This window comes from Panthera pardus, unplaced genomic scaffold (genome assembly GCF_024362965.1).
Source record: "Panthera pardus isolate Hobbes unplaced genomic scaffold, ASM2436296v1 HiC_scaffold_15, whole genome shotgun sequence".
In the NCBI taxonomy this organism is placed as follows: Eukaryota; Metazoa; Chordata; class Mammalia; order Carnivora; family Felidae; genus Panthera; species Panthera pardus.
Window position 1 is genome coordinate 74,423,901 of NW_026526710.1, and position 12,104 is coordinate 74,436,004.

The 12,104-nt window shown below is 34.8% G+C and overlaps 1 protein-coding gene across 8 annotated transcripts in view; it reads left to right on the top strand.

Annotated features, from left to right (window-relative positions):
- Positions 1–9,155, top strand: part of RELCH (RAB11 binding and LisH domain, coiled-coil and HEAT repeat containing) — a 114,162-nt gene extending 105,007 nt beyond the window's left edge. For 7 of the 8 annotated variants that reach the window (XM_019463845.2, XM_019463846.2, XM_019463847.2 and 4 more), the window contains one exon: positions 3,043–4,780. In XM_019463845.2, the coding sequence (XP_019319390.1) occupies positions 3,043–3,163 (121 nt within the window). In that variant the 3' untranslated portion in view covers positions 3,164–4,780. Of the gene's footprint in view, positions 1–3,042; positions 4,781–8,229 lie in introns of those variants that run through there. The other variant, XM_019463850.2, reaches the window with a different exon arrangement.
- Positions 9,156–12,104: the final 2,949 nt, after the last annotated feature.

Sequence of the window (12,104 nt, forward strand, 5' to 3'; positions counted from 1 at the left end):
CTTCAGGAAAGAAAACCTTCCCCTATATGTACTACAGTTACCCAGTGATAGAGTTTTTTATAGTAAAGTCAAGGTAAATGTTCAATTCTTTCTCTTTACTCACCAGTTTTCTAAGATAATGAATTGATTCACCCTCTAATGGTGACTGTTTTGTTCAAGTATCATAAACACATGTATTTTCAAATATTTGATGTAATTAAATGCATTGTACTTACTGTCTTTTGATGCCCATCAAAATTATCCCATCTTTGGCCATTGCAAGCCTTTTCAAGATGACTTCCCAAGTCCTTTTGACATTAATTTACCAGATGGAATGGTATGGAGAGAGAGAAAAAAAAAAAAACATTCTAGGATATAGTTTTGAAGAAGATAAGCCAGGAGGCACCTAGCTGGCTCAGTTGGTGGAGACTCTTGATCTCAGGGTCGTGAGTTTAAGCCCCACGTTGGATGTAGAGATTACTTAAAAATTTTTTTTAAGTGAAAAAAAAAAAGAAGCCAGGCATTTAAGGGGTTGGGTTCTACAGATTCAAAATCAACAAAAATGGCAACTGGCTTGATTTGAGTTGCAAAGGAAAGATCTGAGATTTCACAGAAAAAAGACAACATTACCTTACAAGGCAGCCTGTTTCATTTTTAACAACTCTATTCTTTTACAAAAAAATACCCTGAGTTAAAGTCTCTCTAAAACATTTACTCTCTAAAATATGTTTCATCATCTGGTAGAGGGGTGGGGAAACATTACAGACCCCTTTGTAAAAAGGATGAAAATGTAAACTTTCTCTTCAGGAAAAAATGCTGCAATGCAATTGTTCTTTGTTGGAAAGCTTTTTGTAAAATAGATACCTGGGTCCTTTATACCATATGGAAAGAATCAGAATAACTGGGGTTAGGCCAAGGCATCTGGGTTTTCAAATAGTTCTCCACGTGATTGTGATGTATATCAGTAGAGCTATGCAAATATATATTTATATCTAATTTGGCACACATAACGTTAGTGTCTGTCTTCTAAATTTTCTCTTCTCCATAGTGAACATCTCAGACTCTTTAGCATCATTGTTGCCCTCCTCTTAGAATATCACTAAAACTCGATAGTACTTCAAGTATTATCTGACCTGTGTATCCTGTTTTTCTCAATGCAAACTAAAATCATACTTACCTTTCGGCTTACAGTATTGTTCTACAGAGAGAAAACAGCACTGTAAACATTAAAGAAAGGCATCAGAGGAAAGATAGGACTTGCACTGGGACCTTAAGGATGTCTAGACACCAGATAGAAAGAAAGAGATAAGTTAAGAATGTTCTGAACATTAAACTCAGCAGACTTGACTCAAGGGGCTCTAGAAATTGAACAGTAATGGTTGGTAAAAACACATACACACAAGATTTAGATTGCTATGTTTCTTGAATGCCAAGCATACTTTATCTTGTTAGGTAGTAATTAGGCATTGAAGATGTTTGAGAATGGGTAGGATATGATGAACTGATTATTTCAGAAGTTAATCTGATCATGCAAGGAGACCAGATCTAAGACTATTGGAATAATTCATTTGGAAGGTATCGTCAATGGGAATAAAAATAGATAGATGTTTCCTTGAGTAAAATCAGAGTATTTGATGATTGGTTTTAAATAGAAGAGAGGGAGCCATTATATTCACTGTTGGGAGGAGAGGAAAATGGTAAAACCACTAACAAGGAAATAAAAATGGCGGGTCATTTCTAAAGTTAGGGGGTGAAAAAAAGCTTGATGTTAGCTTCTCTAACAAACAATAGTGTTCTGGGACTTTTCCCAAACTCCTAATGGAGATGATGTTTGAAACTTCAGGAGTAAGTTTTGTAACTGAAGAAACAGGAACCAAATGTTGAGCCTGACGGAGGTTTACTTTGTGGGAAGAGAAAAGGCAGCAGGCGAGAAGTAGAGACAAGGAAGAGGCCAGGTTGATGTAATAGCAGAAGAGGTGTGGGAACAAGAGATTTTCAGGACGGGAGTCGCGGACTGGCATTTAACTTACTGACTCACAGTGCACACCTTTAAGGACTACAGAAAACCAGCAATTCTTGCTGGCAGCCCGTAACTTCGTCTGTAGTTTCAGTGGACATCCGTTGAGCCTCTGCACCTCGCACCCACTGCCCTTGACATGTTCAAACATACTCTCTTCTTCAGGCCTCAGGATATTTTGCAAGAGTAATTGCAGTCTGCATTTTTCAGTTGAGGAAATTGAATCAGAGTGATCTAAAGCATCTTGGCCAAAGCCACAGGCCAGTAAAGTGGGTTTATTGTTGATCACTGAAAATTGTACTTGATCGATGTTCTGTTTGGTCGTATGGTAAATTAGCAATCTTTAGTAGTTATTTCGATTGTTTAACCTATACCGGAGGTTGGTCAAAAAGAAAGAAGAAATGGCGTTAAAATTGTTGATTGACACTAATGCAACTAATGCATTTGAGGACATTCTCCCCCCTCTCAACGCCCAAATAAGTAATAACGTCACAGGGTTGTTACCCGCACAGTATAAAACCTTACTGTGATTTAATTTACTCTTTTGTGAAAATAGGGATAATATCTATCTTCCAGGGTTGCTATAATTAAATGCAGTGATGCTGATAAGAAGAAGAATAACTACTAACACTTACAGCATGCTATTACATTCCTGACGCTGCTAATAAGCACTGTACGCTTATATAATTCTTAATAGACCTGTGAGGTAGGTAATAGAATTACCTCCATTTTACAGATGAGGATTACATTACAGAGGAGATTAAATAACTTGCCTAGGGTCACACAGCTGGTAAATGACAGAGCCAGGATTCAGTCTCACTCCATACTTGCTCCTAACCTCTCCACCATTACTGCTTCCTTCATCAACCATGAACGTGAAAGCTCCTGACCTAGTAGGGTGCATAAAAACGCCTGTCAGTTTTAGTTTCCCTTTCGTGCTACCAGTTCAGAATGTATTTACTACTATTATACTGCTGAAGAACTGAAAAAAATGGATATTCTAGTTTTTTAATTGCTTTACTTGAATTTTAAAATTTCTTTCCTAGCTCAATGTCAATTGCTGCAAGCTTAGTGAGTGAAGATACAAAGACCAAGTTTTTGAACAAAATGGGCCAGTTGACAACATCAGGTGCCATGCTGGCCAATGTGTTTCAGAGAAAGAAGTAAAAGCAGGAAGGAAGCCCCCAGTAAACACTAAGATGGACCTCAAGCAGACTGGTTCCTTGTACTTGAAGTACTTGCCTTTTTTATTTCCTTGTTTTATGTTCTTGCATTATAATTTTATCCTAACCTCCAAAGATATTTGCACTGCTTTTGATTATTGCTGTATATCTGTTAATTTTGGAGTTATAACTGTGGTGATAGAAAATTGAGTTTATAGTCTGTACCAAGTCCCTCTTCTGTGTTCTCGTCTTTCAGAATAATTTATATATATATATACATATATATATATATATATATATATATATATATATATAGTGAAGAGGTTTTTTTTTAATTTTTGGATGGGATATTAGCAAATATCTGTATTATACACTAAGCTATTACAATGGTACTTAAAATAATGTAAATTTGAAGTCACTGTTATAAAGTAATAAAAGTGGAGATTACTTAAGTATTTAAATTATGAAAGAATAATACAGACTTTTTATTGTTTCGTAACTGACTAGAAAGAGCCACCAGCATTACTCTGTGCCTTTTGGACTTCAGTTTGTGTGTCTGTAGGAATTGTATGCATTCCATTCACACGGTGTTTTATAATGCCGTGATGAATTTGAGTTACAAATCCTACAGTAAGTAGATAATAATGAAACTTTCCACATTTCAGAGCTCTCATGAATATTCTTTAAGTGCTATTCAAACCTCCCCAGCATTTACATGCATATAATGGACTTACCTGAGGAAAGACCGCACAGTAACATGGGGAGTGATAACCAAGGTGAATTTTACAAACTGATGTGTAATAGATTTAAATATTCAAAAATAAATGTAAGTAAGAAGAGCTAATAATTGTGAAATTCTTTCCCAAATTTAAATACACAGGAAAACATGGTTTGAATTTGAAATTTAACACTTATTTATGTAAAATATTTTATTTAAGATATTTTCTAACGATTTTAATTTCAGAGATTATCTTTTCATTCTGTGTGTTACAAAGAAGTACCGAAAAGTTAAGGACATTTGGGGGCTGCTTTTTTTCCCTCTAAACTAAAAACGACATTAGCTAAATTATTATTGGTTAGTTAACACCTTGTCCCTTAAAGTCAGTGACTATTCTTGTGTTTGATACATATTACACAGAGTCTTAAGTCAGTGTACAATTCCACTGGAATTTGAGAGTTGTCTATAAAGTAATGCAACCTGAAGTAGAGAAGAGTGGTACTGGCCATAGAAGGGGGATGATTGGTTTGAGGGGTTAATGTGAGGCCTTTTTGAAAAAATGAATATTTTGATAAAGAGAATTCTTGTTTGAGCACAGTTGATGCACATAGGTGATTCCCATGTTTGTTGTATAAACTGGTTTAATACATTTGGAACATAGTTGGATTACATTCTCTTCCTGGGAAAGTTAGCTTACCACACATTCAAGCTTATAAAATAAGTTGCCCTAGACAAAGCCATTTAAAAAGTTCATTCTGAAATTATTTCTTTTACCTATAGTGAAATAATTGTTGAAATTAGTCTTTCAGAAACTGTTGGATTCTAGGCATTCCTGAGAAATTGAAAGTGGCTACCTTTCATGTCAAAAATGTTGATCTATTATAAATAAACTGTTTTTGCATACTTGTTTTTGTTTTGTTTTTGGCTATGTGTATTGTATTTTCATTTTGAAACACTATATATCCTATATCCAAGCAGAAGGAAATGAGAAAGCATATATTCACTAAAACATACTAATATGTTATTTTAGGAATATAGTCTATATAAATTATTTATTTAGTTTACTTTTACTAAAAACAGATTGTTGCTATAAAATTAACATATTGCGGAGACAGTTTAAAGGAAGTGTTAAGGCTCTCATTTACTTTGAAATACAGTAGAATAAATATGTCCATTACCAGATGAATGACTATAATTATTTTTATTAATTCATGAATCTATTTATCTAAACGCTAATGGTTTCCTTAAAACACAACAGCTAGTAAGATACACAGTGTGTTTCAAGGGAGTCTCCCTTATGCTGTTCAATATCTTAATGTCAGTAAGACTTCACATTTATTCTCACAGTTATTTTTGAAGCAAACTGTAGATTCTTTAAAGACAAGACAGACTAACCACACTGATCACGGAGACTGTGTGTTCTTCCAAAACAGACCATAAAACTCCCATACCCACTCTTTTTTTAAACAAATAAAAATGGTACAAGTTTAAGTATTCAACTTAACAAAAAAACGAAGTTTGCAAAGTAACGAAAAGCTAATTTGAAATTATGCCTGTGTTTCTAAAGCAAGCCAGAGATTAAAATTTTTCCGAAACCCAGAAATGCCATCGCTAGCAATTTTGCTGAATTATTTCAAGAACGATGCTTGAATGGTAGCAACATCTAACTTTATAGATCAATGTCCTTGACCTTTATTTGTTTGCATCAGTCACCCCTTTTGAAAGATTACTTTGCTAAACATCAAGTGGACTTACAACCTGAATGAAATTGTAAGTAATTTTAATGAAATTTCAATTCAAGTTGCTGTCAAATTTCTTAACAGAAAAAAAAAAAAAAACCAAAAAAACTGGTTCAAATAAATAGTCTGTGATAAAGTTTGGGGAGGTGAAATCACTGTATTGAATTGCCTTTTCATGACCCCCAATTTTTAAGATAACCTATTTTCAACCATTACTGGAACTTTAAGAACAGAACTTTCTCTAGACACCATCTTGTTGATCTTTGAACTGTGAGAGCTAACTGCGGTGAATATCTTGTGTTGGTCACCAATTTCTTAACTATTTTTTGTAGAAAGAATGTATGTTTAAAGAGGTTTATAATTAGCAATTTTAATTCATAAAGTTCTCTAGATTGGCTAGGTAACAACATTCCAACTTTGTGTCGGATGTTAACTCTTTCATAAGCAAACCATGAAATAATTTTAGTTTTTCATATTAATAGATATGTGTTTGAAAGTCCTAATGTAACTTTACAGTGTGCTTGTTTTGTTACTATTTTATTTCAGTGCATTTTTAAAATAATAGATTAAAGATATTTGTTACTAATAAAATATAATGTATCTGGTAGATTTCTACACATTGGCAAATAACTGGATTTTAGGCTATTTTCATACTACATATGGATGTTTTGCATGAATTTCATCTGTGGAATTAGCACTCTAGTCATAATGTCTTGAATGACACGTCAGTCTTTTCATATTTTCCCTTCAAAACTACAAGAAACTGTGCTTTGATTGCCTTCTTTATGGTTTACTTTGTTTGCATGTTAAAGAAAACTCTTCAAATAAACATTTCTATTCACTATACGACCCCACCAGTCATAACATGACAGTTAATGCAAACTCAACACAATACAAGAAGTTTTATTATGTCTTTTTGATAATACATAAATAATTCTTTCAGTTTAATGTGGTGAAAATGTAAATTATTTGCTTTCCTTAAAAGAGTCTTCAGAAGTAGCTGGAAAATTCTACCCAAAGCGTGTCTATATGGAAGAGTATATACTATTTTAATTTCCTTTTATTTCATTAAAGATCAACCCATTATATTTATTTCAGTAAGATCACTGCATGAATAGAACTTCTTGAGGGACTTTAACGTAGTAAAATTTATGTTGTCTGTAAATTGGCATTTTGTGTTATATGTTATAGATATTAACTTTTTTATTAGTTATCATTTGTTGATAGTCTGCTTTATAAAAATTTTTTAAACTACCCGCACTTTTGAATTGTTGGCCTTTGCAACCTTAGATATTTTTAGGATATTCATTTTCAGTGAAGCGGAAAATGTCATAAATGCCTTTTGTAATGTATACATTCCTAAGTAATATAAATCTAATAATTTCTCATTGACTCTACAGTTTATAGATTACATTTTTAACTTCCTCTGTTCATAAATCTCCCTGTCCTGTACCAAGTATTGAACCTAAGGTGAATGCTTTTCATAACATAAATCATTTTTTAATTTCTTTTTTATAAGAATTTCATAAATATAATCCCCTTTCTAACAAATTCTTTTTTGTCTTACCATTAAAGAGCATGGAAATGATAACATGCTCTCTGTTCCTCACAGAACTTTATGAAAATTACATAACAGTAAACCTGAAAGTGCTTTAGCATTTAGGATCATGAGAGTTCAAAGTAGAATTAAAACTTGTAAACCACTGAATAACTAAAGCATGGGTAATTGTGACCCCCTCCCCCATACTTTTGTTTTCTAGTAAGCGGATAGGTTACCATGACATGCATGATTTACCTAAAATTGCAATAGAAGGCAGAAACCACTTTTGATTGTTACTTTTGCCTACTTTTAACTACTCCCAGAGTTTCCAGCCTAGTGAAGACTGGTAAGGTAATTTTACTTTTTGTTTACCAAATCTTGTCATTAAAATTTTTTTCAAAAGCCTAAGTAAATTAGCTCAATAAGCTAATTTTTCGTTACATAATCGATTTAGATTTTGTAAAAGGTTTTACCCTTTGCCACATCACTCATGTCTCTTAGTATATAATTTGATTCTTACAGTAACTAGCTTTCTTTGGTATTTAGTTTGAACTTGCAGGTTCCTTGTAACTAAACTGGTCATACTAATGGGAGAAGAGCAAGAAGTGCCATTTCTTGAAAATAGTCGGTTCCTAGTGTTACCTAAGAGAAGGGAACTCTTCAGTTAACCACTGACCCGTGATTCCAAAAGTTAGAATCCTGGTTTCTTGCAGACACTACAACTAAAGTTTTCAGATCTTAGGCGGTCAATACTACGTATCAAATTTGGAGACCATTTTCTTTTAGTTGTCATACTACTGAAACGCTTAGTGTTGTAATCATCCTCAAGAAAGTCATGGAGAGATGACAGCCTAGAGATGGAAAATGTCCTGATTTTCAAAACTGAGGAGGCAGTAGATTTTACAACATGTGGATCACCATTCTGAATCTATATAAAGCCTCTTCTGTCCTTTTCTGACCACTTAATCCAAAGTAACCCCTTTAATTCCCTGAGATCATCCTGGTTTTCTTCGTCATAATTACTCTTCTCAATACTCATTTTCTTGTTTTTTATTGTCTGTCTCTTTCACTAGACTCAGCTCCATGAGAGAGAATGTTGTCTATCCTTTTCAACCAATGTGTCTCCAGTATTTGAAGAATGCCTGGTGTATGATAAGTACTCAACATTAATTGAATGAATTAATGAATAAGAGCTTGATCCCAATTCCGTGAAAGTTTGCCAATTAGATTAAAAGGATGATTTATGAATCCCTCAAAACAGCATGAATTTACTGAGACTACATGCCAGACTAACCTGAAGTCCTTTTTTCATAGAGCTATTGTTATATGTTGTTGATCAGGAGAATTGTGTGATCTTGTGCATCTTGCCCTCAGCAAAGTATTGGGTTTGTTTCTTATAGTGAGCTTATTTATATCCAAGGTAGAAAATATGGAATAAATAAAAGTCCCTAAAAGAGTCGTGCCACATGTGTATGGCCTTAAAAGGTTTACAGAACTTGTATTCATATCTGACTCTCTGGGCAACCCCTCTTATCAACGGACCTCATCAAGTCTTCCAAGTGATCTGTAAGTGTGGAGAAGCCATCCCTTTCTAAAGATTGTAAAGTCATTCACCATTCGATGTACATTTATGGAGTACCTATTTTGTGCTAGGTGTAGGGATGCAATGAATAAGACTGACCTAGAGCAGAGCTTACAGCCAGGCAGCGAAACAAGTGGAGAGAGAAGGACTGAGGAGGACGTACTTTAATTAGGTGATTATTTTTCTGGTTTACTTTGGAAGACACCTCTGAGGTGACACCTGAAAACTAGGAAGAATAATAGGCTTTAACCGTGTGAAAATAGGAAGAGAAAAAAGAACAGTATGTGCATAGGCAATGAGATGAAAAATAGTGCTATGCTCAAGGAACTGGAAAAAAAAAAAATGGCCCATATAGCTGAGACACTATCAAAAGATGAAATTGGAGAGGAGTATGGCCAGATCATATAGGGCTTTGTACACTAGACTAGAAGTTAGAAAGGGAAGCCTTTGAATATGTAGTGGAATGATTTAACCCAATTTGTGTTAGGTATACTTCTGCTTTATAAGAATGCTTTTGAAAAGGAGAGGAGTAGAGGCTGACAGCAGAAGCTAACAAATGCAGTAGTCCGAGCAGGAGATGGTGGCAGCCTGGACAAAAAGGGAGGGAAAGGAGCAGATCTGCAACATAATTGGAAGTAGAATTGGCATGACAGATTGAGTATGAAGAGTGAGGGAAAGGGAAAAACCAAAGATGCTTAGACCTCTGCCTGCAATAACTGAATAAAATAATGGGTGCTGACAATAGTGAAGAAGTAAAGAATAAGTTTGGAGAGTTCATCTACAATTTTGTTTTAGATGTCTAAGAGTTAATCTGTGGAATTCAAAATGTCTAAGAGTTAATCTGTGAAAACTTCAGGGAAGAAGTTAGTTCTCTGAGTCTGGATCTCGGGCTAGATTATGGAGTCCTGAGTATTTTCTGTAGAGCGATGGGACTAAATGAGATGGCCTGGGAGAGAGGAACCATGAGAAGAGGATCCAAATGTGAATCCTAGGACACTCCTCCTACTTCAAAATCCAACAGAGCAAGAGGAACTACTAAAAGGATCAGGAGTATACAGTGAGTTGGAGGGAAACCAGGAGTGTGGCTTCATGGAAGCAAAGAGAAGAGCATTCTGAGGAGGGTCAGTTGCTACTCCTGCGTCGAGACGAGAATGGATCTGAAACCCATTGAAAGATGAAAGTCATTGATGACCTCAATATAGTTTCGGCAGTTGAATGGAAATGCAAAGAGAGACAATGACTAGAGATGACAGCTCTTTCAAAACAGTTGGCCATAAAGGGGAGCAGAGGTGCTGGTAGCTAGAAAGGAACATGAGGTCAAAGGAGGGTGCTGTTTAGCCTTGGTTTGTCATGGGAGAAATTAGGTCAGGTTCATATGCTAATGAGAATAAGCCAGTAAAACAAAAGATGATGGTGATGCAGCAGCAGTAACAAGCAAAGACTGTGAGAGTGAAATCCTTGAAGAAGCAAGAGGGGTTGAGATTCAGAGCACAAATGGAGGGACTGGCCTCATTATAATAGGGGAGAAGCAGAGGTGCTCTTGGAGGCGATTCGGTAGATTTAGTGGTGGGAAGGTTAGGGGGTTTCCATTTAATTCCTTCTATTTTCTCAGTGAAGTATGAAGCAAAGAAATTGATTTGGCTGGCATATGGAAAGTGTTAGAGGTTTGAAGACAAAGAAGGTAGAAATGTTTGTCTTCGAGAATGGCAGAGGGAATTACTAAGGGAATTGCAGGATTTGTTTTGAAAGCCCATTTGAGAATAGTTATTGTGAATTTAAAGAGGGCTAGTTTACTAGATATACGTTAACTAATTGGAATTTGAAATGAAGAATTTAAATAAAGACAGCTAGTTAACACAAGTGATTTTTTTTTTTCTCCAGCCAAGAACAACTATTCAGGAACAGGTATGAAGTATACAGAGAATAAACAGGGCTGAGTTCTAGATGCTTCAGAGAAGGAGAAAGGACAAGGACATGAAAGCTACTTGTGTAGGAATGATTATAATGATGGGCCATAGAATCCAAACTGGAGAGGGGGAAAAAGGAAATATTGGAGTGAGGGGGGGAATAAATAATCTGAGAAATGGGTCCCAATAAAATTTTTTAAATATGTTTTAGTGAGAATATTCAAATAGGTGAACTGGATAGAAACTTCCTTTGGGAGTAAAAAATGAAAAGCAAATAAGACACCTGATCTACCTCCAGGCTGTAAGGTACAGGAGTTTGTGAGAACAAAAATAAAAAGCCTCCACTTAAAAGCTTAGCAGGAAAGGTGGTGTCTTAGGGGTAGCCAGGATTCAATTACAGTTGGCCCACTTATACATGGATTTTTTTTTACAGTACAATACTGTAAATGTATTTTTTCTTCCATATGATTTTCTTAACATTGTCTTTTCTCTAGCTTACTTTATTGTAAGAATATGGTATGTAATGCATAAACATACAAAATATGTATTAGTCAACTGTTTATGTTATTGGTAAGGCTTTCAGTAAATAGTAGGCTGTTAGTAAAGTTTGGGGAAGTCAAAAGTTATATGCAGATTTTTCACCATGTGGGAGTCTGTTCATGAAACATACTGCTCTGTCGTTTTCTTGTAATGTCTGTGTCTGGTTTTGGTATTAGGGTAATGCTGGCCTCATTGAATGAATTAAGTATTCCTTCAGTTTCTATCTCCCAAAAGAGACTGCAGAGAAGTGGTGTAATATCTTCCTTTAATTTTGATAAGAATTCATCAGTAAACACATCTGGACCTAGTGCTTTCTGTTTTGAAAGATTCTTAATATTTTGATTCTATTTCTTTAATATAAGCCTATTGTGATTGTGAATTTTGACAAAATTGTATCTTTCAAGGAATTGGTCCATTTCTTTTTCTTTTTCTTTTTTTTTTTTTTAATAATCTCAATGTGGGGCTCAAACACACCACCCAAGATCAAGAGTCACATGCTCTACCAACTGAGCCAGGCAGGCATCCCAGAAATGGTCCCTTTCATCTAAGTTATCTAATGTGTGTGCATAGAGTTGTTCACAGTATTCCTTTATTATTATCCTTTTAATGTCCATGGTATCTGTATCTTAAGGTAGAAGCTTAGATGACTGATTTTAGATCTTTCTTCTTTTCTGAAATATGTATTCAGTGCTGTAAGTTTCCCACTAAGTACTGTTTTTGCTGTCTCCCACAAATTTTAATAAGTTGTGTTTTCCTTTTCATTTAGTTTAAAATATTTTTTAATTTCTCTTGAGATTTCTTCTTTGACCCATGTGTTAGATACAAATTGTTTAATCTTCATATATTTCGGGGTTTTCCATCTATCTTCGTTTTTGATTTCTAGCTTAATTCCATCATAATCTGAAAGCAGACATTTTCT